At 56.6% G+C, this 27,485-nt stretch overlaps 1 protein-coding gene across 1 annotated transcript in view; it reads left to right on the forward strand.

Moving 5' to 3' along the window:
• Positions 1-235: 235 nt before the first annotated feature.
• Positions 236-27,485, forward strand: part of FOXP4 (forkhead box P4) — a 59,814-nt gene continuing 32,564 nt past the window's right edge. Inside the window, 2 exon segments of the mRNA XM_048328284.1 lie at positions 236-388; positions 19,649-19,862. Of these exon segments, the coding sequence (XP_048184241.1) occupies positions 19,665-19,862 (198 nt within the window). The 5' untranslated portion in view covers positions 236-388; positions 19,649-19,664.

Consider the following 27,485-nt stretch of genomic DNA (forward strand, 5'->3'; position numbering starts at 1 on the left):
GGGGCGGCGCGGGGGGGATGCTCGGGCGGGGAAAGCGGCTGCACCTGCTTTAGAGGAACTATGGTAGGGCGGCCGGCGCCCGCCCCGCGCCACCGCGCCCGCGCCGCCGCCGCGCCGAGCCGGACCTGAGCGCGGCCACGGCCCGGCCGGCCCCGGCTGCCCGCGCCCCCCGCGCCCAGCCCCGCACGGCCCCGCTCCGCAGCGCGGCCCCGCCGCCGCACGGAGCCCACCCCGGCCATGCCGCGCCGCCTCTGAGCTCCGGCCCCGCCGCGCCCGCCCCGTCGAAGTTTGGGGAAGGTGCCGGTGCGGGGAGGGCTGTGCAGGGGTGGGGGGGGAAGGAGCGGCGCGGCTCATGCCCGCCCCGGAGCCCGGCGCTCGGCGCGACCAGGTGGGTGCGAGCGGCGCGGGAGGGTCCCCGCGTGTCCCCCCGCGGGTGTCCCCGGAGGAGGGGGGCGCGGGGCGGGACCCCCCGGCAGGTGCGGGGGGCGCGGGCCGGGTCCCCCGTGTGCTCCCCCTGGCCCCGGCGGGGCCGTGCCCCGCGCTCGGCCGCGCCGCGCTCGGAAGTTTTGTTACGGCTCCCGGACAAAGGGAGCGGGGCCGGCGCTGGGGGAGCCGGGGGTGCGGGCGGGCCGGGGCTCGGCGGGGCGCGGGGGGCACGGAGGGGTCGGGGATCGGGGCGCTCCGGGGTGCGGGGTTCCTCGGGGGGGCGCGGGGGGTCCCCGCTCTCCGTGCGCCCCGAGCAGCGCGGGGGGTCCCGGTGCGTGCGGGGTGCGCGGCTCCGGGCGGGCGCGGGGGTCGCCGCCGCCGCCCCTGAGGCGTTTGGGCGGCCGGCGGAGGGGAGGGGGGGGTCGCAGCCCCCTCGGCGAGGGGGGGGTCGGGCCCCGGGAAAGTTGCGCTGCCGCCGGCACAGCCGCGCTGCCGGTGCCGGATCCGGACCCGCCTCCGCTCCGGCGCTTTGGGGGTCCCGCACCCCCCGAGGGGGCAGCGCACCGGGGGGGGGGGCCCGGCCGCCCCTGCCCTGCAGCCGCCCCAGCGCTCCCTTTGTTGGTGCTTCCCATTTCCTCCCCATCTTTTCCTTTCTCTCCGGCAGTTTTGGTTTAATTCCGGCTGCTGGAGGGCTTGGGTGGGTTTTTTCCCCCCTCTTCCCCCCCCCCCCCCCCCCCCCCCATCGCATTTTAACTCAGCCTCGACCCGCCGCTCCTCGGGCCCGGGGTTGTGATTCCCTCCTTGGAGAGAAATCCGTAAGTCTGCCCCAAGTTTTGCAATTCCTGGGAGAAGCAGCCGCCGCCGTCCCCGACAACCTGCAGCCAGCCCGGCCGTCGCTCCCGCAGCGCCCTGGGAAAATCCACCCGCCGTGTCCAAAATCCTAACCCAGACTGCAAGGTGAGGGAGAGGAGGACAAGGCACGGCTTCGGATGGAGCTGGAGAATATTCCCGAGAAACCCCCGCAGGTTTGGATTCCGGAGGGGCTGACGGCAGCCGGCTGCCCCGCGGCTCACCCGTGCCTGGGTTTCACCCGGTTGTAAAGTTTGCGGGGGTTCCGTGCGCCTTTGTTTGGACGGGGAGAGAGGTTGGGGGGGCTTTCCCAAGGATTTGGGGGGGGTCTCTCTAACCCGGTGCCGCGGGAGCTCTCGGCGGGGACGCTGCCGGCAGCGGCTGCTGGTGGTGCCGGCAGTGATAACGTGTTCGGGAAGAGTTTTTATTACGGAGCATCGTCTTCTGGGAGTCCCGAAATTCCCGGGCAAATAGCGCGTGGAGGCTCACCCGGAGCCCTGGATCAGCCTCCGACAACATCCCCTTCCCACCCCGGTGTCCGCCGTCGTTGAGATGCTCTCCTGGCACTGGCAAAGTTCGGGGATTTCTATTCTTCCCGGCTCCCTCTCCCCGCTCCGTGGGATAAACAAACGCGCCTCTGTCTGCTCTCCCCTCTCCCCCTCTCCGGGAGAAAAGGGCACTTCGGGAAGTGCCGCGGATGGCTCTGGATATTTCTTTGGGTGTAGGAAATCTGGTTTGAGTTGGCGGGCGCGTTCGGAGGTGTGGATGGGCGAGAACAAGTGGAGCGTAATTGGGTTTTCTTTTTCCATCCGGGAGCGATGCTGGTTTCCCTTTGCCCGTTTAAAACACAAACAAGCCAAGGGCCGCGTGTCTCTCCCTCCCTTCCTCCCTCCCTCCCTCCTGTGCACTTTTTAATACAAATGAAAAATGTGTGGAGGAGAAAGCGGGAATAATTCACAGGCGCTGCAAACCCCACTTCCCCGGGAGTCGTGGTCGGGAAGTGCCTGCTCGGAAAACTTGCACTGAGATTTATTTCTTTTTTATTTTTGCTGCTGCTGCTCTTAATATAGTCCTGGAGGAATTCGTGTCCGAATTCCTGCCTGGGATCGCTCCTCAGCTTCAGGCAGCTCTTCCCTCCCCATCAGTTGATACCCCAAGATTTTCCTTTTCCCACCCTCCACCCCAACTTCCATCGGATTAAGACCTCACTCCTCTGCGAGCGTCGTAAAGCTGTGGGGCAGACAATAAAATTGTTATTAGTTTCTGTATTAAAAGGTTGGGTTGGTTTTTAACCCAAACCAGAAGGAGGATTTACTTTTACAAATTTCTGCTGGTGTGTTAAAAATTTACGCGGGGAATACGTTCCGTGGAGAGCAGGGATTTGACGTTAAATCAACCCAACATGTGTCTCACGCGGGCGGCGTGACCCGGTCCCGGGTGTCGGCGGGGACGTGTTCCCTTTCATGCCTCCCCATATCCTCAATTTAAACACAGCAAAGTCTCAGGGTTTTCCAAAATAAAACTCTAAATTAAGGGTTTTCAATTTTTTTTTTTTGTTTTTTAATTGCCACCCCCACCTTAAAGCCCATCAGAAATAAAGGCACCAAGCTGCAGGAGCGGGTGGATGGAGGAAATGATCAGGTTTGGAAAAATTACTCCGTTCTCTCCCTTCTTATTTAATTTTTTTCTCCTTCAGGTTGCTTAAATCGAACTGGGAAAGGGGAAAACGTGGGGGAGAAGGGGCAGAATTCCCTGTGCCAAGCCGGAGCTTTGTCAGGGCTGCAGAGCCCTCGGAGGCTCCGGCTTCTCCTGCCCTTTGTGGTGTGGGATTGGGGGCTGTGGAGAAGATCCCGGAGCCCTCCTGCTCCTTCTGCTCCCAAATAATGCTGCGAGCTGCCTCTTTGAGCTGCTCCCCGTTTATTTTGATTCGTAATTTTAATTTATTATTTGTTCGGGGGGGTTTTTTGTGGGTCTCCCCCATCCCAAAGCCCCTTTTTAATGGGGTTCTCAGTGTGGGCACAGGGGTGCGTCCGTTCCTGGCCGGATCGAGCAGCGCTCCGGGGATAAAATCTAAAATCCAAAGTGGCACCGCTGAGAAGCACGAAGTTGGATTCGATGGGGGAGTTGGAAAAAGTGCAGGAGAACGGGATCGGTGTGGAAAATCCCCCCCCTAAGCCCTGCACCCCGGGATGCGTCGCCCAGCGGGGTCAGGGAAGGAGGAGGCGAGGGGTGGGCGAGGGGGGAAAGGCTGAGCAAACGGAGCGAGGTGGAATAAAACGGATTAAAGTTGCTGCTGGGAGAGGTGGGGAAGGGGCTGGAGAAAAGATAATGTCCAAAATATCTGTAAAAGCCATGTCCAGCCCCGCTGTCCTCCCTGGAAAGCGGGCGGCCGAAGCTTTTACATCCCCTTTGGAAAGGGAAGAACGGAGAGCGTTCGGAAAACACCACCACCACCAAAAAACCAGGGCAGTGTATAAAATCAAGTGACACTAAAATATCTCCTCGGGCCCTCGGCCTTTCTCTCCTAATAACCCGGCAGGAATGCGAGTGCACTCAGTTGTGAAGTTGCTGCCCGGAGAGCCCGGCAGCTTTTCTTTTCCGCCGCTGGCTCGGGGGATGCTTTGAGTCTGCTGATGTTTGTGTCTCGCTGTGGGGCTGGGGAGGGGCTCCGGCTTTCAGGGTTTTCTCTCCTTTGATTTTATTTTTTTTTTTTTCACCCCCCCCCCCCCCCGCCCCCCAACCCTTTTTCTCTTTTCTTGTCGGTCTGGCGGGGAGCGGGGCTGGAGGGGGGGAGTTGTGGGGCTGGGATCGCCTTTGTGGCAGCAAGGTGGGGGGCAAGGGGAATGGGCTCATTCTTCCCACCGGAGAGAGGCGGGAGGAGAAGCCCGGAGGTCCCCGGGTTTATAACTCATACACATTTATGGCTCCTTGCCTTTCCCGCTCTGTGGTGGGGTTTGGGAGCCTGAAGGTTTTGGGAAAATTCTCTTTATTTCGGCAAGGGGTGGGGTTTTTTTCCCCCCTTCATCCTTGTGGGCTTGAAGCCCAGCAGAACGCTGGGATGTGGCTGGCAGGTGGTTTTGGGGTCTCCAGGGGATGTTCCCCACTTCTGAATGCAGGGGGGGGGCTCCCACCTCCTCCTCCAGGGCCACCCTGGGTTTATCCTCCGCTCCCGAAGTGACCCCGCTGCCGCCTCGGCGTCACCTGCCACTTCTGGAAGTGGGGACTTGAAATTTCCTGTCCCTTCCTCTTCGGTTTCCAGCTCCTCCAGCACGGATTCCGCAGGGTGGGGGGCTCGGTGCTGCTCCGTGGGCATCTTCCCACAGAGGGATGAGCTCCGTTAGTGGGAAAGAGAAGGAAAAAGGGAGTAAATAAAACCACTCAGAGCTTGGAATTTCCATGAGTTTGCCTCGGAAGGTATAAAAATCCTCCGTGAGCCACTCCTAGATGCACCTGATTGAAACTCAGGGGGAGCAGCTGGCTCAGAAATAACCCCGGGAGCTGGGACATGGCCCTGCACGGAGCTGGTGACCCTTGGGGTGGCCCCACTGTCCCCTGAATGGCCGTGGGGCTGTGACCAGCAGCGCTGGCTCCTGGGCCAGCTCAGAGCAAGGACTTGCACCCATTTTATCTCTTCCAAAACCTCCCTGTGCTGCACCTTTTCAAGTCAAACAGAACTTGTAGATCAAGATGGGGCTGGGCAGAGCTTGAAAAACTTCCTAATCTTTTTTTTTTTTCTCCTCCCCCCCCCCTCCAAGTGTTTGGTAGATAAAATCCAGCCAAGACGCTGCTTGAGGGGTTTGTTTTGGTTTTTTTAACAAACTTTTCCTAATTTAACCGGCTCTTGGCATGGCCCAGGCGAGGCTCCAGCACGAAACGTGTTGTGGTGATCCAGCTGCCCGTGACAAAAATGGGTTTGGGAGTGGAATGGCATCAGGGAAAACAGAGAGAGGAGAGGCAGGAGAAGCAGAGGAGGAGGCGAGGAGAAGTCCAAAGCCACGATTTATTTCACAGGGATCCTGCTAGAGCAGGGATGAGCCGGAGGGAAGGGGAGGGAAGTCATCAAGGGATTCCTCTGCCGTGGGCACGGGGTTGGCACCGGGATGCACAGGGAAGGGTGCCTGGTATGAGTCGGGATCCTTTCTGCTGGGATTTTTTTTATTTTAGGGAAAAGCCAGGCTGTGCTTGCAGCCTCTTGTGCCGAGTGCTCGCTGGGGTGGAGCGACGCGGTGCCGGCGGTGCCAGCCCCGGGTGACACTTCCCGAGGGCTCCCGTGCCCTGGCAGGTTGGCAGCAGCCGTTGGCAGCGTGTTCCGGCGGAAGCTGTGCCTCCTCCCGGGCTGTGCAGCCAGGCTGGCAGAGAAAACAGGGATTTTTCCAAGGAGAATAGGGAGCGGAGGGTGGATGTGGAGGAAATCTCACCTTGCTCTGCTCAGGGCTCCGCGCTGGGTTTATCGGAGGCAGAAGTCGGGGCAATAAAATGATTTGGTGGAAGATTCCTTTCAAAACTGTGGAAAGGTGCAAAAGGATTTTGGAGATGATAGAGGAGGAGAAAAATCCCACGGCGGGGGATGATTTGGAGGTGAATTGGAAGTGGTTTTTTTCTGCCTCATTGGGAAAACTCCTCCGGTGTGACTGGAGCTGGAATGGGCGGACGGGGCTGGGGAGCACCGGGATGGCCCCAGCAGGAGGAGGAGGAGGAGGAGGAGGAGGAGGAGGAAAAGGAAGAGGAGGAAGCCACAGTGGGATGGGTTTGTGCTCCGGGTGCTGTGCAGGTTGTGTTTGGCAGCTCCGGAGCTCAGGGAGATGCTGCTCCCGTTTCCACAGCCGTGGATCCGTGGCTGGCATGAGCTGCTCGCCCGGAGCAGGTGCTGATGGAACAATCCTTGGAACACCCCTGTGCCAGGTCACTGCAGAGCTGGGGTTATCCACAGGGATCTCCCTGCTCCGAGGCTGATAAGGGCACAAAAATGGTGCCATTCCAGGTTCCTGGCTGAGCATCCCACTGCCAGCTTCCCTCGGGATCGGTCAGCTCTGATCCCAAACCCTTCCCTTGCTTTCTCCAAGTCCTGGTTTATTCTACAACCTGTAGATTTTGGGTGAGTGATTTTCTTTTTGCTGCTTCTTGTGAGGCTGGGAGCTGGGGGCCAGCTGACACAGGATGGGATGGGGCCACCTGGGGAGAAGCTGTCATGGACTGGGAAAAGATGCCTTGGGAAAGAGGGACAGTGAGGAGGGCTCGAGGCTGGTGGCTTAATGCAGAATGCAAGGCCAGAATTGTGCTGTGGAGCGAGGGATGAGCTGCGATCCCGTGTTCCCAGGAGTTCCCTCCATCTGGAGACCCCTTGGATTCGGATTCCTGCCTCTCCCGGGTGTCTGCCGTGCCCAGGAGTGGGGATGTGACTCCCAGTGCCCTTCTGCCAGTGCTCCATGGCCCAGGAACAGCTCCTGGAGCTGGCACTGAGCTCACGGCTCCGCTGGTGCCTCCCATCCGTGCTGGGATCTCAGCACATCCCTTGGGATGGGGGTTCCAGCTCGGCGGATCCCGCTTTGCCCACAAGGTCCTGGAGCTGCCAGGAGGATGCTCCCAGAGCAGGAGTGTCCCCACACCGTGCAGGGACCTGGGGCTTCCTCAGCTCCTGGATTCCTCAGCTCCAGCTCCCAGGGGAAGGAAATGCCTGGCAGGGATGGCCGGGAATGGCAGGGGACATCCCGGGATGGGGGAAAGGTGCCCCACTGCAGCCTCGGGAAAAGGCTTTGGGGCTCGGGGTGGTCACGAGGGGCTCGGAGGAGCCACCTGGGGTGAAGGGAGAACTTGTGGCAGGGAATACCTGGCAGAGCTGAAGTTCCTTGTTGAGGATCCGGAGTTTTCGGCTGAACTGGGCCAGGATCCGAGTGGGAATATTCGGTAGAGACCTTGTGCTGGAGAGGGAGAGGAGCTCTCCTGTGTCCTGGGGCCTTGTGTCCCCTCTGGGTGCCGCTTGTCCCAGCGGCGAGGGAGCTGAGGAGGAGCTCTGTGCCCCTAGGAGGGTTCCTGGCACCCAGCAGGCTGGTCCTTCCTCTGGGATGCTGCCAGACCTGGCAGCGGGAGGGAAATTCCCTGGAGCGTGGGGTAGCTTGGATCGGGAAGAGAAACACGGCATCGCCGGGCCTGATAAAAACACGAGAAGAGCAAATAAAGGCATGGGGAGAAGTGTCCCGTAAGTTTTGAGGCAGGAAATGTGGATTTTGGGAATGTGCTGGGCTGGGCAGAGCTGCAACGCCCCGGAGTTTTGCCGAGGTGGATTCAGGTGGGGTTTATGAAGTCTCCGGCTTTGGCTTTCTCTGGGATTGTTTCCCGAGAATTTGCATTTCTCCTTTACACCCCAGCCTGCTTTCCCTGCAGCTTCCTGGATGGACTTTTATCCACAGGGTCCTGCTGGGATGGGGTTGGGTTTGTGGGCAGGGCAGCGCCTCCCCCATCCCATCCCATCCCATCCCATCCCATCCCATCCCATCCCATCCCATCCCGCCCTGCCCAAGCAGGGTTTGGGGAGCCAGGCTGCCACAGAGGTTCCCCATTAATAAATTAAATCTCAAAACCGACAGGAATTCCTCATTTGGGAAACAAAAGGGGCCCTTGTCACCTGCTGGGTGGGTAAAGCTGCGGCTGGGGGATGAGGAGGAGAAGGAGGAGGAGGAGGAGGGTGATGCTCCTGCTCATCCCATCACTCCCAGTTTGTCTCAGCCTCTTGGACCCCGGGATTTGGGGTGCTCATCCTCAGTTGTGCCCCTCCAGCGGGATCCATTCCTGTCCCTCTGACCCCAAAGCACTCGGGGTTTGTAGGGTGCTGCTTGCACAGGGGTCTGGGTTTGGCAGCAGAGCCCTTGTTCCCCCATGGAGGTGGAGAGGAAGAACTGGGAAAATCTCTGTAATTCTGGCTTTTTGTGCTTTTTGGGGACTTTTGTGCTTTTTGAGCCCTCAATGTGCTCCCGAGAGGAACAGGAGAAGGGAAATGTCCAAAAATCCATCCTGTGAGGGGTGGGAGCGCGAGCGTGCCGGAGAAACCCTGGCAAGGGGTTTCTGGCTGAGCTCCGCTCCCGTGGTACGGCACAACATTGACTGCATCCCCTTTTCCCGTGACAGGAGTGAGATTTGGGCTGCAATTGGGGTTGACTTTCCCCAAGTCAAACCCAAAAGTGCTGGGAGCTGCAGGGTCCAGCCCGGCTCCTTCCCACGGGATGGATCCCAGGGCTGGGCTCTGCATCCTCAGGGATGCTGGGGACCCTCCGGATGCGGCAGCAGGTCGGGATCAGCACGGCCCTGGCTGGGTAATTCCCACTTCTCCTGTAAAGCCAGGTTCGTTTCTCAAAGGATACATGGCAGGGCCTGTTCCCAAATCCCTTGCAGTCTTTCCCTGGATGCCAGTGGGCTCCCACTGAACAAAGGCCGTTTTCCCTGGGAAGTGGAGCCGCTGCTCCGACTCTGGGTCAGACTTTGGAGCTGTCGGAGCAGCCCCGTCCATGGATCAAACCCTGCTCAGCCCTGCATTCACAGGTTTTTCACCAGCACTGCAGGCTGTGTCTGGGAAGGAGGAATGCTGGAGTGATCCCGCTGGGTTATGGGGCTGGGGAGTTTAAAACACTCCCTGCTGAAGAGTCTGCTCCCTTTGGGAGTGCAGTGGGATGGGCTTTGGCAGGTGAGGGGGTCGTTTGGGGGTTGCTGCTGGCTCTGGGGAGGGTCGGTGCCATCGGTCCCTCGTGTCCCCGCCGTGCCGGAGCAGGGGCGTCAGGTGCTGCTGAATTCCCAGCTGTAAATTTGGGATGGAGCTGCAGGAGGAGACAGGGCCGTGCCCATCCCTCTGGGAGAAGGATGGAGGGACAGCCCCGTGTCCCCTCAGAGGGGACATGTCCTTGCACTGCAGTGCTGGTGCTTCCCAAGCGCTGTTGCAGACACAAACACTCTGGGAATCGCTCTGGGAATGAGCACGAATTGCTGGGCTTGTCTGGGGGTTTAAAATAACAACTGGGGGTTGAAAACTTCTGGCAGCGGGCAGGGCTGTGCTGGGGCTGGAGAGGACGTGGGGGACACATGGGGATGTGGCTCATGTCCCTGAGGGATTTGGTGTCTCCAGCTGTGTCCTCTTCCCATCTTGTCTGATGCTCTGTGCCGGTGCCGTGTCCTTCCCTCACCACGATGTGGTGATTTTTGGTCTGGGGACAGCTGGGTTGGTGCCCTGCCTGGTGTGGCCAGTGCCAGAACCGTGTCCTACAGTGGGTGATCGCCACCCAGGGACAGTCTGGGGACAGGGAGAGGGTTCTGTGTGTTCCCATCTCACAGGAGATGTGGGAAGAGGATGTGACCGGATTGTGGAGGAGCTGGGGGCTGTGTTGTGGCTGCCGTGGGCCAAAGGTGGCACCCAGAGGGTGGGCACCCAGCCTGAGGCGGGCACCCTCACCTGGGACCCCGAGCCAGAGCCCTGGGCTGGGGATTTTTGGGATCTTCCCTAAAAAAGCAGCATCGAGCTGTCCGCTGGTGAGTCCTGCCCGGGCAGGGGACACGTCAGGAGCCAGGTGGGCACCAGGGACCTCGAGCTCCTCCCTGCCCCAGCACCCAGAGGTGCTCACAGGATGCCAGGACTGCAGGGGAGGGTGACAGGAATTGGTGAATCATTAATTAATATTTTAAAGGATGAGGGTTATTTTTAGGAGGTATGGGGGGAGCCCAATTCCTGGGAATAATCCCTGGGATTTGCATGGCGCTGTGTGTCCCGGGGGGCACCTTCCTTCCACCGAGCTGGAGCAGCAGCAGCCACCGGGGTGCTGCTCCTGGGCTCCGGGGCTTCCTGGATTTGGCCTTCAGGATCGTGCTATTCCCAGGAGGAAGCATTGCCTGGGATGAGCAGGGATTCAGAACATCGACTCAGTTCCCCCTTCCCTAGCTCTGTCCCAATCCACGAAGCAGGGATGTGCTGGGTTTGGGAAGGTGCCGTGTCCCGCTCTCGCTGAGCTGTGGGGATGTCGGAGCCTGGATGGATCAGCACGACCTGGGAATGCCGAGCGTGACCCCGGGGCGATGCTGCGGGACCAGATCCCTTCCCTGTGTCTCCAGCCTGGCATCCGGAGGGACGCTGAAGCCACGGAAGAGCTTTGCTGCCATCCCTGCGGGATGCATCCGCAGCCGGGGGCGCGCTGGGCCAGGCAGCACCTCCCGCATTCCCTATGGAAGAGTCCCAGAGGGGGATGGATGTTCCTGGGAAGAGGACGCGGTGCTGGACGAGGCTCATCCAGGTGACACAGAGAAGGAGCACAGGGGACCCCGGTGACCTTTTGGCTTCAGCACAGGCTCCTGGTGGGAAGCGCTTCCCGCTTCCGAGGGATGCTCCTGCCTCTCCTGCTCTCTTCCCAAGCACCTCAGATATTAAATGCACCACCCCCACTCCCCTCCATGGGCACCCAGCAGCGTTCCCAGGGAAGGATCCCAGCACAGCCCTGCCGAACACGCCGCTTCCCAGCTTTGAGGAAAACGCTGGAGAAATCTCCGGGGTTGTTCCCAGCTGAGCTGTCGGGAGCCGTGTTCGTCTGCGGGGCTGCCTTTGCTCCGTGGGGGTGGCAGGTGCCCAGAGAAACCAGGAGATGCCGAGTCTGTCCATGGAGAAGCCAAGCTGTGCAGGAATAAAACCAGGGAAGCTGTTTGGAAGCGTGGAGCCGGGCTCCGGCAGCGCTGCGAGACGGAGCCGGCCTTGGGTCACGCTGCCTCCGATCGGGATGCAAAGAAAAATGGACTTCAGACCGGGAGTTTGAAAATGCCCAAGGGTAGTTCTCCCCCCCCACTGCCTTTTTTCTTCTCCCTCCTCGTGAGCAGCATAATTTCTGGATGGAAACCAGGCCTCTTCCTGCATGGAAACGGGATTTGCCGTGGATGCGGCGGGGAGCGCATTAACCAGAGCCTGCTCCGGATGAATTTTTGCAAAGACGTGACGGAGTCTGGGAAAACTTGTGGCATCCCGAGTCCCTCCCTCCTGCTCCATAGGTACCTTGCCTGTTTTTTCCTCCCCTCTGGATTATTTGAAGGCCAGGAGAGACTTTGAGCAGCTTCCAGTCTGACTTGCCTCGAACTCGGCTGGAAAATTTCGCTCCGGGTGGGACGTGGGAGGCCGAGTCCCAGCCCTGGCATCGCTCCTCATCCCGCTCCAGAGTGTCTCTCACCTGCTCCAGGGAATTTTCTTCCTCCCTGGCTCCATCCTTGCCCTTTGCAGCCTCTCCCGAGGGGATGGGGCAGGGGGAGCTCCTGGGGTTTGGGGTTTATTTTGATTTCAGAGCTTCCCTCATTTTCCAGGAGCTTTCGCCCTTCCCAGGGATTGAGTCGGGACATTTTCCCGTGTCCCTGCTCTTCCTCACTCAGCCAGGGCGGTTTCCTTTGTGCCTCCATCCAAGAGGAAGATCCCTCCTCTTCCTCAGGTGCCCAGGCAAGTGTGGGACCATCCTGGCTGCGTGCGGGAGGCACGGAGGAGATTTTGACTGGAGCGTTCCGTGAGCTCCGGGTGGGATGAGGGCTCTGGTGCCGGTGGGATGCTCCAGCAGGAATTCCAGGTGGGATTTGCACCAGGGGGATGTGTCCCACTGCGTGAGTGTCCAAACCAGTGTGAGCCAGGCACTGGGCGTGTGGGAGAGGCTTGAAGCGAGCCGGGATTTATGGGGAGATGCCGGGAAAACCTTTGGAAAGCGCTGCCGGGGTGATGCCCTGTTGGTTGCAGCTGCATTCCGTCCCACACCGGCGATGGGAGCGGCTGGTAATTATTTTAACAGGATTTTGGGGGAATATTGTGCTGAAAATCTCATCCCAAATCCTAAACCCTCATCCCGTGTGGAAGCGCAGAGCGATGGACGGGAATTGTGCCTGGTGAGAATCTCACCTTATCCCGTGGGGTTTGTATTTTGTTTCCCTGGGAGTTTGGAGGTTTTGGGTTGGTTTTTTTTTTTATTTTGTTCCCTCTGAAATTTTTTTCCCCACCCTCTTCATTATCATTTCTGTTAATTAGATTGTGCTGGGGAATGGTCTCTATTCAAAAGCAAAACGCTCCGAGATGGCTTTTTCCAAGTGCTGCTGCATTCTGGGGCTGGGAGAAGGAGTCGGAGGGAGAGGGGGGAGAGCGAGGATGCTTGAAAGAAATATAATTTTTTAAAAAATAATTTCTTCATAAAGCTCTTTAAAAAGAAAACCCCAGGCCCCCCTTCCCCCACCACGGCCACCTCCCCTCTTTCCCACCCCCCCTAATTAAACGATTTGAATTTCCACGTTAACCGCTTGGTGCTTCCTCGGCGCCTCAGATGATTAGAAAGGATATTCATTTATGCCTTTTAAACGCCGCCCCGATTAAAATCAGAGAGATTTTTTCCTTCATCAAAATCTAACATCCTTGAAAAATTAATTTGATGCCTCTTGTTATCAATTAATTGAATCTCGTTGGGAGAGAGGCTCGTGCGGCGGGTGGTTGGAGCCGGCCCTTCTGTTCTTAGTTGCTTTCCCCCCTCTCCGCTCCTTTCCGCTGCTTCCAAACACTGGGACATTGTAAAACTCGGCCTTTTCTTTCTTTTTTTTTTTTTTTTAATTTTAAATATATTATTTTTACTCATCTCATAAAATAAAATAAATGAATAAAACTTGCTCTCTCTCTCTCTCCCCGCCCTCCTCCTCCATTCCCCCTGAGTTCCTCTCGGATGAAAGACCCTTTTTTCCCTTCCTTTCTCTCATCCCTCTTTCCTATAACTTCCGAGCAAGGGGGAGAGAAAGAAAAGTTGGGGCTTTCAGCAATTTCTCGGCGGCCAAGGTCCATCCTTCTTCCTTTCTTTAACGGGGGATATTGGATATTTCATTCGAATCTCCCTTTTTTCAATTAAAAGTGCCCCGTTCCTTCTTTTCCAGCCGCTCCATTCTCCTGCTCTGCCTCGGCAGCCGGAGAAGCGATTTTGCTTTCTTTAATATTTCAGCTCTTCCCCTGAGACGGGCTGCCTGCCTTATTTATTTTTTTTTTTTAATAGACTTTTTCTCCCTCTATTAAACTTTTCCAATCTTCATCCCTTTATTTTTTTTTCCCTTCCCACCTCTTTAAACAAAAAAAAAAGAGGAAAAAAGAAAACCAGAGAGGAAAAGTTATGAGATGGGAAGAACTGGGTCATTCAGGAAGTTATTGAAAGAACTTCAAAATTAGGCTTCACTTTCACTCTCCTTGGAGTGATTCTGCCTTTGGATCCAATCTCTTCCCTGGTGGCTCCGTTGTGGATGTCCCATTGAGAATTTGGGGTTGGAGGTATTGGGGGATAACCCAAGTGAGAGCAGAGAGGTGGTTTTGGTTGTCTTTGAGGGAAGGATCTGGGATGGGGATGTAGGTGGGGGTGTCCCATCCGAGGAATCCTCATGGATGGGGAGGGGATGTGTCCCCCTAGTCCGGTGCCCTGCGGGGTGATTTGGTGTCAGGACCCCGCTGTCACATCCCCCTGTGCCCTGCACTGTCCCCCTCGCTTCTTGTGCCGAGCTGGATTTGGGATCCTGCAGGTGAGAGGCTCTTCCAGCCCTACCCATCCTCACTGAGGCGCCTCTCCTGCTCCTGTGTGGGGTCACCGAGGGTTTTGGGGGCTGGGGAGAGGGTGACCCTGGTCCATGTGCACAGAGGGTGTGTTTTGGGACGTTTGGCCTTTAAATTCTCATTTGGATCGTGTTGGGCAGAAGGAAAGCAAGTTTTTAGGGGGATGAGAAATTAGGGGATGCAGGGCTGAACCTGGCACTGCGGTGGCTGGTGTAGCTCCATGGGGGCTTCCTGGATTTTGGGCTGTGCCCCCAGCCTTGCTCCCAGTGGATTGGGTACCAGGCCTGCATCCCAAACTGGTGGGACAGAGGTGCCAGGCCTGCATCCCAGACTGATGGGACACAGGAACTGGATCTGCATCCCAGCCTGATGGGACATGGGTACCAAACCTGCATCCCGACCTGATGGGACATGGGAACTGGATCTGCATCCCAACATGATGGGACACAGGAACTGGATCTGCATCCCAGCCTGATGGGACATGGGTACCAAACCTGCATCCCAGCCTAAGAGGACAGGGGTGCTGGACCTGCATCCCAGCCTAAGGGATACCAGACCTGCATCCCGACCTGATGGGACACAGGTACCAGACCTGCATCCCGCCCCATCACGGTGCTCCAGCTCCTCAGCACTGATCCCTGGTGGGTGCAGAGCCCACCAGCTCCCACCGAGGGGCTGCCCTGCTCAGGGTGCCCCGGGTCCCCACGTGTGGTGGCTCCGGAGCATCGAGGTGGGAGCCCCGTGCTCCACGTCACTATTTAATTAGACGTCCCTGATTAACAAAACTTGGCGTTCGGCTTCCTCCTGCCCTCATCTTTCCTGGCTCCGAATCAATGGCTTTGATATGCTAATTAGGGAGTAATTTAATTTCAAAAGGCCGCAATTAACAAGGGTGTTGTGGACATGCTGTAGTTAAGCGGCGTAATCTAATTTGCATTAGTAACAAGCAGGGACTAATTAGAAGCTTAATTAGACACTTAGACGGCTCTTGTGTTTACTTTCTTAATGAGATGGAGTGGGGTTCCTTTTTTTTTAATCTTTTCAAGAGCACAGCGAGGGGAAGCCGGGATGGAGCAGGATGGAGCAGCAGCCCCGGTGCCCGGCACGTGCTCCGGGATGGAGCCACAGCCCCGCTGTCCCAGCACCGGCCTGGCCACATCCAGCCAGTCCCACACCCACTCTGGGAGGGGTTTTGTGTTCCTGAAGCTTGGCAGGGAATGGGAGAGGTGCCAAGCGGGCATTGGTGTCTCTGGGAATGCCCTGTGTGGACTGGGCATTCCTGGGTGGGATCTGCTGTGGGGTTGGCCGCAGTTGGGGCAGCTCCGCAGAGCAAAGGATGCTCCGAGGGTGAAAGGTTTTGGAGAGGCAGGTGGGGCTCGCCAGGAGCACGGGAACAATCCCAGATTGGAGTCCTTACACTTCCAGGTGCTCTCCAGCTCTTTGAGTGAACTGATCCGAGGATTCCCAATTTTTTTCGGGAGGAGAACCTCTCTGTGGCCATCCCTGCCTGGTTTCCGTGGAGCAGCAAAGGCTCTCTGCTGCCTGCCAGTCCCTGGTACCCACAAGTGGGGCTGGGCTGGGCTGGCACCGAGGCAGGTGAGGAGAGCTGGGGGTGAAGGTGAAGCGCCGGAGGTTGGCTCTTCCCAAAGAAGTTGCTGGGAGCGAGATGAAAGTGGGAGATGAAAGTGCCCAGAGGTGAGATCCCATTAAAGCAGTGCCTGAGCTTAGCCGGTCCCCTGGTTCCTTAAATATCTTCTAATTTACGGTAATGCTCCAGATTCGTTTCAGCTCCCCCAGACTTTTATTTTAATCCCCTCTCCACATTTCCATGTGTTTATGTGTTAATTAAAGGGTAAAAAGCCACTCTCGGAGCAATCCCGAGCTGCTGCTTCTCTTCCAGCCGAAGCCTTTTAGGATTAACAGCCGCTTCCTAAAGCCTGGCGGTGCTGGAGCAGGACGGGCAGGTTGCTCAACTTTCCGTAGCTGGGAGCAGATCCAGTGCCTGGCATCCAGCTTTCCCGAGTCCTCTTCTCCTTCCAGCTGTGCAGAGGAGCATCCTGCAGATTTCCAAGGGCTTTGGGGGATTTGCCGGGTCCGTGCTCCTGCAGGATCCACTGGTACCCACGGGAGAGGCCGCCTGCTCCCCTCGGCGTCCTGGCGAGGCTGGAGCTGGGAGGAAGGCTCTGGAATATTGCTTTGGGACTGGGATGTGGTGGGAAGGGTGGAAACGGCCTCTGGAATGTCTCAGTGTCGGTTTGTGTGTCAGTGTGTCGTGTCACCTGTGCTGTCCCAGCTCGTGGAGATGTGGCCAGGAGAGTTTTCCCAGCGGTGTTTCCCACTGTTTTTCCTCCTCCCTCCCTCTTGGGTGATAGTTTGGAGCTCTTGGAGTTTGTGGCTGGGGAAACCCGCGGTGGTCGGGGGTGGGGACTCGAGGACAGGGACAGCAGGGTGGAGGTGACACTGGGCCGTGAAGGGCAGCCCAAAGTTGCAGAGCTGCCGAGGATTGTGGTGCCGAGGATGATGAGAAATAGGGAAAGCTGCTGAAATCGGTGTGGGGGCAGTGGCTTCTGAGGAGCTCGTGGTGTGGCTGTGGCTGCTCCAGCAGCTCCTGGGGGCTGAGAAGTGCCATTTAATTTCTGTGTCCATGGAATCAGGCGGAGCAGTGGCGTTGCTCCGGATGGGTCCGGATGGCCCAAAATTCCTTGGGAGCTTTTTTTTGGGGCGACATCACTGCTTCATCTGCTATTCCTGCTCCTAAAATCCCACATCCTTTGCTTTGAGTCCATGGGTTTGGTCACCTCCAGGTCCATCCTTCCCCTCCGGATGGCTCCATGGCAGTGCCAGGCTCCATGGCACGGCACACACCTGGTGTTCCCACGGGAATCGTGGCACACGCGGTGGGAGCCTCGTCCCGCAGCCCCAGCGCCCGCTCCAGCCCCTCCCTCCCAGGGAAGCTCCGGGCATCCATCAGCCTGTTAATTGCGCTAATTAGAGAGTTCGGAGGTGTTAATTGGAAAACCCTGGGATCGTGCCTGTTTGCGGGAGGGATGGGCGTCAATAAAGCGGGATTGATGACTGGGATGGCGCGTGCTCCGCGCAGGTTAGCGGCGAGTTGGGGGATGTCAAGGAAATGCTACTGCTCAGATGAAGCAATTGTTAATTAAAAGCCACGGTAATTAATACACCCTTGTTGCCATATGGTCCCACCGAAGGCAGGGGGGGATTCGTTGCTCCGTTTGTAATTCTCCGTTTCCTTCCCCTTTGTCCTACGGAAGGTGGTTGGATAAAAGGGGGGAACAAAAAAGGCGGAGTGGTGGTTCAGTGGCGGAGCTCGGGAGTCTGAAATGGTAATTAATGGTAATTAACGATCCATTTGTGCAGCTTCTGTTGCTGTTGCCGTTGGAGGGGGCTCCTCCCTCCCCTTTTAACCAAACCCACCCTTTCCCTCTGCATGTGGGTGTCGTTGGATCTTCCTGCTGACTGACTGGACTCCGTCCCTGCCTCTCTGCCTGGGGGAAGGTCTGATCCTGATGAGCCCCTCTGGATGCGGCATCCGGAGAATCCCTGGAATATTGGCCGTGTTTGAACTGCGGGAGATGAGCAGCAGGAGCCGGGATGCTGCGGATCCCTCCCGGCTGTGTGCAGGGCTGCACGTGTGCTCCGGCATCGCTCAGGCGGGTTCTGCTCTTCCCAGTCATCCCGGATCCGTCCTGGCTGGAAAAGCACTTGTTCCTAATTTAAATCCACTTTATAACCTCGCAGACACCGGCTTCGTTTTTATTTTATTTTTTTTTCCTTTTTTTTTTTCTTTCTTTAAGGTTTTGTAAAACTTTTTATAGGAATGGAAATATTTCCATTATTATGATGATGACTTTCTTTTATGACTTCCCTCGCAGCGTTGTTGGGATCCCAGACACTCCAGCATCCCAGAGGGGTTTGGGAACGGGAAGTCGAGTTTTACAGGACTTGGAGAGGGAACTCAGCTGGCCTGGTGTCCCCAGCTCCGGGAATCACCCGGGCTGCAGGAATCTGCTCCAGCATCCCGCCTCTGGCAGGGGCTGGAGCCACCAGAGCGAGCCCACGGCTCCTCCACCAGCAGAGATTTCCTCCTAATTCCCAATAGTTAAACTCCAGTTTATGCCTGAAGCCAGGAAAGTTTTAGATCCTTTCCAAAGCCTTTTTTTTTTTCTTTTCTTTTCTTTTTTTTTTTTTTTTTTTTTTGCCTTTTTTAATACTTCCCGTTGTAACTCTGGATATTCCTGTTCTCCGTGTAAAAGTCAAATCCCTGCTTGAATCCTGACGAGTTTCTGGCCCTGGTGATGCCGTTCGAATGTCAGACATGGAGCGTTCCCTGTGGGGCCTGGTGGATTTCAGAGGGAAAACGGGAATAGGAACAGCAATAATTTCATATTTCCGAACTTGAAATCCTTGAAATTCAAAGCGGGGAAGGAAAAAATGTAGTCTTAAGGCAAAGGTGAGGGATTTATTCCAGAGTTTTGCTCCTAACGCAGCATCCTGTGAGCATCCCATCCTTGGGAAGCTGCTCCAACCACGCCGTGCTCCAACCCAACCCAAATCCCAGTAATCCCCTTAACCTTGAGCTGTCCCACAGCCACCAGTGTGTCACCCCCAGAGCCCTGGGACAGTGGGAGGGAGCCAGGAGCTCCCCTTGGGAATGGATGTCACTCATGTCCCCTGCGGAAATGACTTTTGAAATGCAGATAATCTCCAACATGCAAATGAGCAGCTCGCTGCTCCCTGTTTAATATGAATGATCAGCCCCTGAATAGCGATTATTACACGCCACATTTCAGCAATTATGTTGTTCCTGGTTTGTCTCGCTGGCTTTTGGGGTGTGGAGGGGGGAAATAGGGAAAAAAAGAGGGAGGAAAAAAGAAAAGGGAGGTGGTATTTTTTCATCCCATCCCTCTGTTTTCGTTCCCGTCTTGTCGTGAACTCTGCGAGCGGCGGTGGGTGAGCGCTGAGCCCGTGCTGGTGGGATGGAGGGGTGTGGAATGGGATAAAACTGCTTTCCATGGAGGGAAACGTGTTGGGAAGGAGGGAGAGACCCTCGCTGCAGGTTGGATCCCGCGCTGCCACTGTTCTGTGTCGGGGCTGGATGTGGCAGAGACCAGCGCTGGGTGTGGTGGTGCTGTTCCTCCAATGCCAGCCCAGATCCAGGAGTTTCTCCCAGGAAAAGGGACCTTCAGCTTCACCACCACCAACCTGCCCACTCATCCAAGCCCACTGAGCAAAAACTGGGAGAAAAGGGAGGATTTTCCAACCCGTGTGCGCCGTGCTCTCGTTTCCACATCGCCACTCTGCCGTAGCTTTGGGTTTCCTCAGCCTGGCACCAAACCTTCTGCCAGCTGGTTTTTCCTGCTGGGAAGTGGTGGTTTGCTGGCAGATGAAGGACATGGAGGAAATGTTTGGACTTTGTTGGGATTTTCAGGGTGGAATCTGTGGTGCAGGTTCTCTGTGCTTGGTGTGCAGCGAGTTTGGCTGTGCTGTCTCCAGCCTCTCACCGTGAAATATTTTGGGATTTGGGGGAAATAAATGGATTCCTGAGGCTCTGCACCTTGCACCAGGCTCAGAGAAAGCTTTCATGGGTTTTCTAAGGAATGAGTTGCACTCACTTTGCCCAGCGATGTGCAGTGTGTTTGAAACAGCTTCACTTTTATTTTTGGGGGTAAACTGAACGCAGCTAAAACCAGCCAGGGTTTGACATCCCATCCCTGCGGGATCCCGCCGGGATCAGGCACAGCCAGGGACCTCAGCCCCTGTTCTCAGGCTCTCCTCTCCCCTCTTTAGGTCCTGCTAGCGAGTCATGATGGTTGAATCTGCCTCGGAGACGATCCGCTCCACGCCCTCGGCGCAGAACGGGGTGAGCAGCCTCAGCAATCAGCCCGATGGCGGCGGCGGCAGCGGGGGCGGCCCCGGGGGCGGCGGCCGCGACGGAGCCGCCGGAGCCGAGGCCAACGGAGAGATGAGCCCTGTGGAGCTCCTGCACTTCCAGCAGCAGCAGGTAGGATGGACACCCCGCTCCTTCTCACCTGTGTTACACCAGGCAACGGGGTCCTTCGAGGATGTGGTGTGGGGGTGACACCCGGTTTTGCCCCATTCTGTCCTCTGGAGTTGGGTTCCACCAGGTTGAGCCGTGCCTGGTTGAGCTGGGCTGCAGGTGCTGCCCCAAAAACCAGGGCTCTGTCCTTGTCCCACATCCCTTGGGAAGCAGAGCTTCCACCCATCCCTGCAGCTCACGGGCTGCTGCCCTGGAGTTCGCTGGTTTTGGGGGCAGGTCCTGCCTGCTCTGCTCCCCCATCAATCTGAGGGGCTGAGACACCAAAAATCTTGGCTGGAACACCAGGAGCAGGTGCTCCTTGAGAGGATTGGCTTGTCCAGGAGCTGCTTTCCCATTCCTTGGGACTCCTGGAGGTTGAACCTCACACACATGGCCCAGGACACGTGTGACAGTGACATGTGTGTGCCCCTCAGGGAGCCCCTGCCACACGTGTCCCCTCCCAGCCCTGGGGACGTGCCTGCAGGTTACCTTTCCAAACAAACTTTGGCAAAAAACCATCAATTTCCCTGCTCGGCTACTAAATAAGGCAATGATCCCTCGCCTCGTACGGAGATCGCCTCCCTGAGCCATAAATTCCAGCGTGAAAGCTGTAAAAAATTGCTGTGTCTGATACTTTAGTAGGGAGTGCTGTAAATCCATTACCTGGATCACGGCCGTTCCGCACGCCGCTAAGCCGCTGTTCCCCGGATCCGGAGGGTAATCATGCGTGTAATGCCGCTGCTGGTGCCCCTCCGAGGAGCTGCCTGCTCTCCCTCCCGGAATTCCACTGGATAACAGGAGATCCGTGTTCCCCCCGCCACCAGCCAAATCGTGGCTGTGAAACGGGGGATCTCCTCCAGAAAATCGGGGATAAAGCGGCTTTTCCAGTGTTGGCTCATCCCTGGTGAATCCTGATGTTTCATTTTACCCCTTGGCATTTCCCCTGGTGAGGCTCCCCTGGCGAGCTGGCTGGTACATGGAGTTATTAAAGCAGAGGGTTTGGTGAGCTTCCAAAAAAACTAAGTGACACCTCCAGCGACCTGGGGAAGGGGGAGGATCTATCCCGAGGATTATCCATCTTCCTGCTCCAGGGAGCAGGCTGAGCAGCAGCTGGGGTCAGGAATAAATGTCCCCACAGCGGGAGTTTTGGACAATTAGGTGCTTGATGGAGGCTTTGCTCCATCCCTGGGAGCAGCCAGCGTTGTCCCTGGGTTCTCGGACCGCTGGGCTCTTCCCGTGTGCTCACTCCCTCATCCCGGAATATCAGCACTCAATCCTGATTCTCGTTGAACTTTATGAAATCCCCCCCAGAAAAATTGGGAAGCCTGCAGGGGTGGGAGCCCACATCTCATCCTGGTGGGCCTAAAGCTCCGTGTCCGTGGGGATTTGCGTGGGAGCTGCAGCTCCCGGGAGTTCGTGCTCCCGTTTTCGGCTGGATTTGACCTTTTCCAGTGCCTGTGACCTTCCGAGGGTGAACCCAGACAGGTCTTTGCAGGGAATTTTTGGGTTATAGCTCCTCTCCGAGGGTGCTTCCCTAAGACACCTGGGATCTTGAGGGGACAGGGGTCCTGTGGGGTGCTCAGGAACCCTCTTTTGGGGTGTCCCTGGAGCAAGGGGATGTGGGTGTGTGGCAGCAGCAGCCTGGATTGCTGAGACAGGATCTCCCAGCTCTGCTCCACTCCAGAGCGTAACATTCCCTCACCAACCTCATCCATCCCAATCCATGCCACTCCCGAGCATCCCGGAAGGGAGAGCCTGGAATGGGAGAGCCTGGAAAGGGAGAGCCTGGAAAGGGGAGAGCCTGGAAGGGGAGAGCCTGGAATGGAGAGCCTGGAAAGGGGAGAGCCTGGAATGGAGAGCCTGGAAGGGGAGAGCCTGGAATGGAGAGCCTGGAAAGGGGAGAGCCTGGAAAGGGGAGAGCCTGGAATGGAGAGCCTGGAATGGAGAGCCTGGAAAGGGGAGAGCCTGGAAAGGGGAGAGCCTGGAAGGGGAGAGCCTGGAAGGGGAGAGCCTGGAAAGGGAGAGCCTGGAATGGGAGAGCCTGGAAGGGGAGAGCCTGGAAGGGGAGAGCCTGGAAAGGGAGAGCCTGGAATGGAGAGCCTGGAATGGAGAGCCTGGAAAGGGAGAGCCTGGAATGGAGAGCCTGGAATGGAGAGCCTGGAAAGGGAGAGCCTGGAATGGAGAGCCTGGAATGGAGAGCCTGGAAAGGGAGAGCCTGGAAGGGGAGAGCCTGGAAGGAGAGAGCCTGGAAAGGGAGAGCCTGGAAAGGGGAGAGCCTGGAAGGGGAGAGCCTGGAATGGAGAGCCTGGAAAGGGAGAGCCTGGAATGGAGAGCCTGGAATGGAGAGCCTGGAATGGAGAGCCTGGAAAGGGAGAGCCTGGAAGGGGAGAGCCTGGAAGGGGAGAGCCTGGAATGGGAGAGCCTGGAAAGGGAGAGCCTGGAATGGAGAGCCTGGAATGGAGAGCCTGGAATGGAGAGCCTGGAAAGGGAGAGCCTGGAATGGAGAGCCTGGAAAGGGAGAGCCTGGAAGGGGAGAGCCTGGAATGGGAGAGCCTGGAATGGGAGAGCCTGGAAAGGGAGAGCCTGGAATGGAGAGCCTGGAATGGAGAGCCTGGAAAGGGAGAGCCTGGAATGGAGAGCCTGGAATGGAGAGCCTGGAAAGGGAGAGCCTGGAAGGGGAGAGCCTGGAAGGGGAGAGCCTGGAAAGGGGAGAGCCTGGAAAGGGGAGAGCCTGGAAGGGGAGAGCAGGCGGCTGGTGGGGTGGGGAAAGGGCATCCCCCTCTCCTCCTTCCCTGCCTCCCTCCTCCCCTCCTCCCCTCCCTCCCTCCCTCTCCCGCAGCCCGGGGGGCTGGCGCTGGCGCTGGGGTTAAATCCCTGGATTTCAATGCTTGGGATGGGGCTGAAAAGCCTCAATAGCGCGCCCGCTTTGTGCCGGGGCTGGCGGAGGGGAGAGGTCGCCCGGGGGCACCGGGGGGCAGCCCCCGGCCCGGGACCCCCCCCTCACCGTTGCTGTGGGAACGTGGAGGGACCTCCGGCACTGCTGGGCTCCAAAGGGATCCGCCAGCCCCCTCCTGCCAGGCTGGATCCTCCCGGAATTCCCAGTGGAGGAAGGAAATGGGGGCAGCGGGGTGATGGGGGTGGCACATCCCTCTGGTTTTTTAGGGGAGTGGGAATCGTGCAGCTGCTCAGCTGAGATTTGGGGTTTTCCAGGGGTTTTTATTTTTTTGCTGAATTCCTGCAAAAAATTCCAACTCGCAGCCTGGAGCTGGGGTTTAAATCCATGGGGTGCAGAGAGATGGGGTCTTTGGGGTTGCTGCATCTTTGGGAATGGAGGAAAAGAATGGAAAGAGATCCTTGCAAACATGGCAGGAGTTTCACATGGAGAACCCAAATCCAGGGATGTCCTGGGAGCATCAAGGGGACAACCCCAGAGTCTGGCATGCCACAGTAGCTCCTTCCAACTCTGAATCCATGGAAAATGAACCATCTGGAAAATCCAGCTGCTCTGGCGTTGTTTGGGATTGTTTTATGGTGCAAAAAACACCTAAAAAATCGCAGTGTGCTGCAGACAGACGTCAAAGAAATGGGGAGGAATAAACAAAAACAAGGCTTGGTTTTGAGAAGGAGCAAACAGGACTTTTTTGGGAGTTGGGGAAGGGTGTGGAGGGGGGAGGAGAGGCACTTTGCTGCCCTGGGAGAGATACCATTCCATAAAACATGTGATCACATCTCAAATATATTGTGTAATCCTCTATTATTAGGGTATTTAAGATAAAAACGAGGCCAGAGCACTTAAGTGAAACTCATCTCTCTCTTCACTTCCCTGATTCATATTTAATATTTCACTGAGGACAAATGCAGGAGCCTTTTTTCCTTTTTTTCCCCGCCTTTTTATCCCCCCTTTTCCCCGCCTTTTTATCCCCCCTTTTCCCCCCTTTCTTCCCCCCCTTTCTTCCCCCCTTTCTTCCCCCCTTTCTTCCCCCCTTCTTCCCCCTTTTTCCCCCCTTTTTCCCCCCTTTTTCCCCCCTTTTTCCCCCCTTTTTCCCCCCTTTTTCCCCCCTTTCTTCCTCCTTTTTCCCCCCTTTTCCTCCCCCTTTCCTCCCCCTTTCCTCCCCATTTTCTCCTCATTTCCCCCCCTTTCCCCCCTTTCTTCCCCCTTTTTCCCCCCTTTCCCTCCTTTTTTCCCCCCCTTTCCTCCCCTTTCTTCCCCCTTTCCCCCCCTTTTCCCCCCCCTTCCCCCCCCCTTTTTCACCCCCCCTTTTTCGCCCCCCCTTTTCCCCCTTTTTCCCCCTTTTCCCCCTTTTCCCCCTCTTTCCATGGCATAGGATTATCAGGAGCACATTCCTTGTGCCCTTAATTAGTGGGGCTGGGTTGAACCCGGTGAGGATTGAGGAGTCAGGAGCAGAGGAATAAACTCCAGGAGCATTGGAGCAGGGCAGGAACAGCTGGGGCTGGGACACAGACACCGAGCTGGGTGTAAAAAGGCCTTTTTTTTTCATTTTCCTGGGAGGAATTGTGTCATTTTTTTGTTCCTTTTGGATCTCTTGGAGCCATTTGGTTCTGGTTAAGCGAGGCCAGGGCTGGGCTGGTGGAAGTGCTCCTCAATATGGCATCATTTACTGTTAATATCCAGCTAAAAATATCCCTGTGTGTTGTTTTAATGGCTCTAATTCTGGAATGTGACGATGTCATTTTTATGAGGTTAGTGTAAAAAATCTTCTTTTTTTTCTTTTTTTTTAACCATTTTTTTTCAGCCCTTCCCAACCTCTTTCCACCCTCCAAAAGGATCGGAAGGAAAAAGGAAGATAAAAATTCCCTTACTCCTTCTTTCCATGCAAAGTTCTTGCTTTCATGTAATTTTGGAGGTGGTTTTTTTACTCTTTTTGGAAGGTAAAACCTCATGCAAAGCTCTGATCCAGGTGGAAAATCCCTCAGCTGATTTTGGGCAGCTCTCCCCAGCTGGAGCATCCAGGCTGGAATTAAAAACTCCATCCTCATAAAGTGAAATACCTGCTAAATGAGGCACTTCCAAATACCCCAGGCAACATCTTCCTTTGTCCTGGGATTATTTTGGGTTGATTTTTGGGGGGGGACGCTGTGGCTTCTGCTTTTAGGATCACCCATGGATGTCTCCATGCTCTCCAAACTTTTTTTTTATTTATTTGGAGCTTTCTTCCCAATCAGGAGGCCTCGGAGAGGCTCTGCTGGGGCAGGTTTGGAGGAGGAAAAGGCAGGGATGAGGGATTAATCCACATTAATCCAAGGTGTGTCAGCCACCCTGCACGGGGTGGGAGCTGCCCTCTCCTCTCCCTGGGCTCTTCCAGAGCTGGAGCCAGGTGGGATCTGGCGTTCCCTGTGGGAGAAAGGGGAGTTTGTGATGTTTTTCATGGGGAAGGCAGCCAAAATCTGCCTTTTCTGGGGTCTGGAGGAGCCTCCAGCACATCCAGGGATGGATGTGTGGAGCCCCACAGGCCGGAGGGGGAAAAAAATCAGGATAATCCCCAGGCAGGCTGGGTGGAAGCTGGGAAAAGGGGCTGCTCCCCTGCTGGAGGATGAGATGTCTGGAGCTGGGGGTGATCCAGAGAACTGGAGGGATTTGGGATCTGAGGGGAGGGATGAGCATCTCTGGGGGTATCCCAGGAGCAGGGTGCTGTGGGAGCAGGTCCTGGCAGGGTGGGATTCATCCCAGCATGGTTGGGTTGTTCATTGCCCCCTCCCCAGCCCAACAGACACCTTCCAGCCTCTCCCACCTGTCCCTGCAATCCCAGGTGTGTTCCACGGCCCTGCACATCCCAAGGCACTCCTGGGCCTCCCCCAGCCGTGTCCAGGTCCCGTCCTCTTCCTCTTCCTGGAATCTGCTGCTCCTGGGGAGGGCAGATCTGCACCCCAGCAGCTCTGGCTGTGGCTGCAGACTTTTTCTGGGATCATTTGGTGATCAGAGGGAGCCATCCAGGAGTTTGAATTCGTTCCCAATTCCAGGTGATGTGCTGATGGCTCCTGGATAACACCAGGCAGCAGGATAGGAGTTGATTTTTATTTTTAAATAACTTTTTCTCTGGTTCACAGAGGTAAAAGCCCATCCATTCCCACAGGAAAACTCTTCCTTCTGCTTTCCCACCTCCTCAGCCCCAAGGAGAGGCTGTGAGTGACACTTTCCTATGGAAAAGCTTCATCCCCCTGCCCTGTTTGGGCAACAAATGCAGCTGACGAGCGGCTCTACATCCCGAAATTCCATCCTGGCTGCTCCACATGGCCTGCACAGCCCCACAACAGGTTCCTATCCCTGTTTGCAGGCTGAGCCCAGCTCGGGCTGGAGTGGGAATCGCTGCCAGGCACTGGGAAGAGAGGGAGGGAGGGAGGGGACAGTTCCAGGGCGCTGCTGGAGAGGCCCCTGTGTGCAATTGTGAGGCCATGTCGGGTTTTTTTCCTGTAAATCTTTGTAATTTCGTGCTTCAGAGCACACCAAAGTGAGGGAGCCAGCGGGGAGTGAATTAAATTCTCCCCTGAGAGGTGGCGCGGTGGGGCCGAGCCGGGCGGGCGCTGGGGGCTCGCTGGCACCCCGGGCCAGCCAGGCCTTGGCTTTGGGAAGAGAAATTCCAGGAGAAGTCCTGTGCAGCACTTTTTGTGCACTGGAATTCTGTTCCTGAGGCTTTTCCCCTTGTGTTTTCCATCTCTGCCGTGCTGATTTTTACCGGGCTGGGGCAGGGGCCTGCCCTCGCCAGGTCTCCTCTGCTAGTTGGTCCTTGCAAACACGGCAGGAATTGCACATGGAGAAGCCAAATCCATGGAAAACTCTGCTAAAAGGCACTTGGAAAAGCAGCTCAAGCTCAGGGATTTGCTGTGTGGATGTGGGATGCAGCCCAGTGCTCCAGTACCCATCCCGGGAGTGCCTCGGGCCTGGTGCTGAGCCGCCACCGAGTGGATTCCTCCAGCTTGGCTTTTAACTGGAATTACTGTTTTCATTTCTAAAAGTAATTAAAATATCAGACCTTGAGCTGTCATAACTGTCACAGGGTTTTTGTGCTCGCATTACCGATGCACATCTATCCCTGGTAATAACAGGGAAATAAAATGCCTGTGGAGAAACGCCGGGGCTGAGGCGGCTCCGGGATCCGGACCACGGGATTGTTCCAGCAGTGATTCCCAGTGGTGAATTGCTGTGTTTGTCCTCAAGGATCTCAGTTTTTAATTGTTTGGATAAATTGTTTGGAGTTTGGGAGTTATTGGTTGGGTGGGTTTGGGGGTGCTCGGTGGCCATGGGGTAGCTCTGGGTGCACAATCCTGGGATGCAGCAGCCTCCCTGTGCTGGGGGCAATCCTGGGATGCAGCTCTGGTAATTCAGCACAGGAATAGGGAATTAGGATCCATTTGCTTATAAAATTCCTCAGGTTTTGATTTTCTTGGGGCTGTCTGGTTCATGTGATGGTGACAAACACAGCCGAGGGTGCCTGGTGCTGTGTCAGGGGTGTTGGGTTTGGGCCCTCTGCTATGAATTTACAATTTTTTAATAAAGTAAGCCTGGCTCTGTTAAACCCTTTGCTCTCAGCCTCCAGCTGGAAATCCTCTCCCATTTTCCAAGTGCCCTGG

The sequence above is a fragment of the Corvus hawaiiensis genome, chromosome 24 (assembly GCF_020740725.1).
Source record: "Corvus hawaiiensis isolate bCorHaw1 chromosome 24, bCorHaw1.pri.cur, whole genome shotgun sequence".
In the NCBI taxonomy this organism is placed as follows: Eukaryota; Metazoa; Chordata; class Aves; order Passeriformes; family Corvidae; genus Corvus; species Corvus hawaiiensis.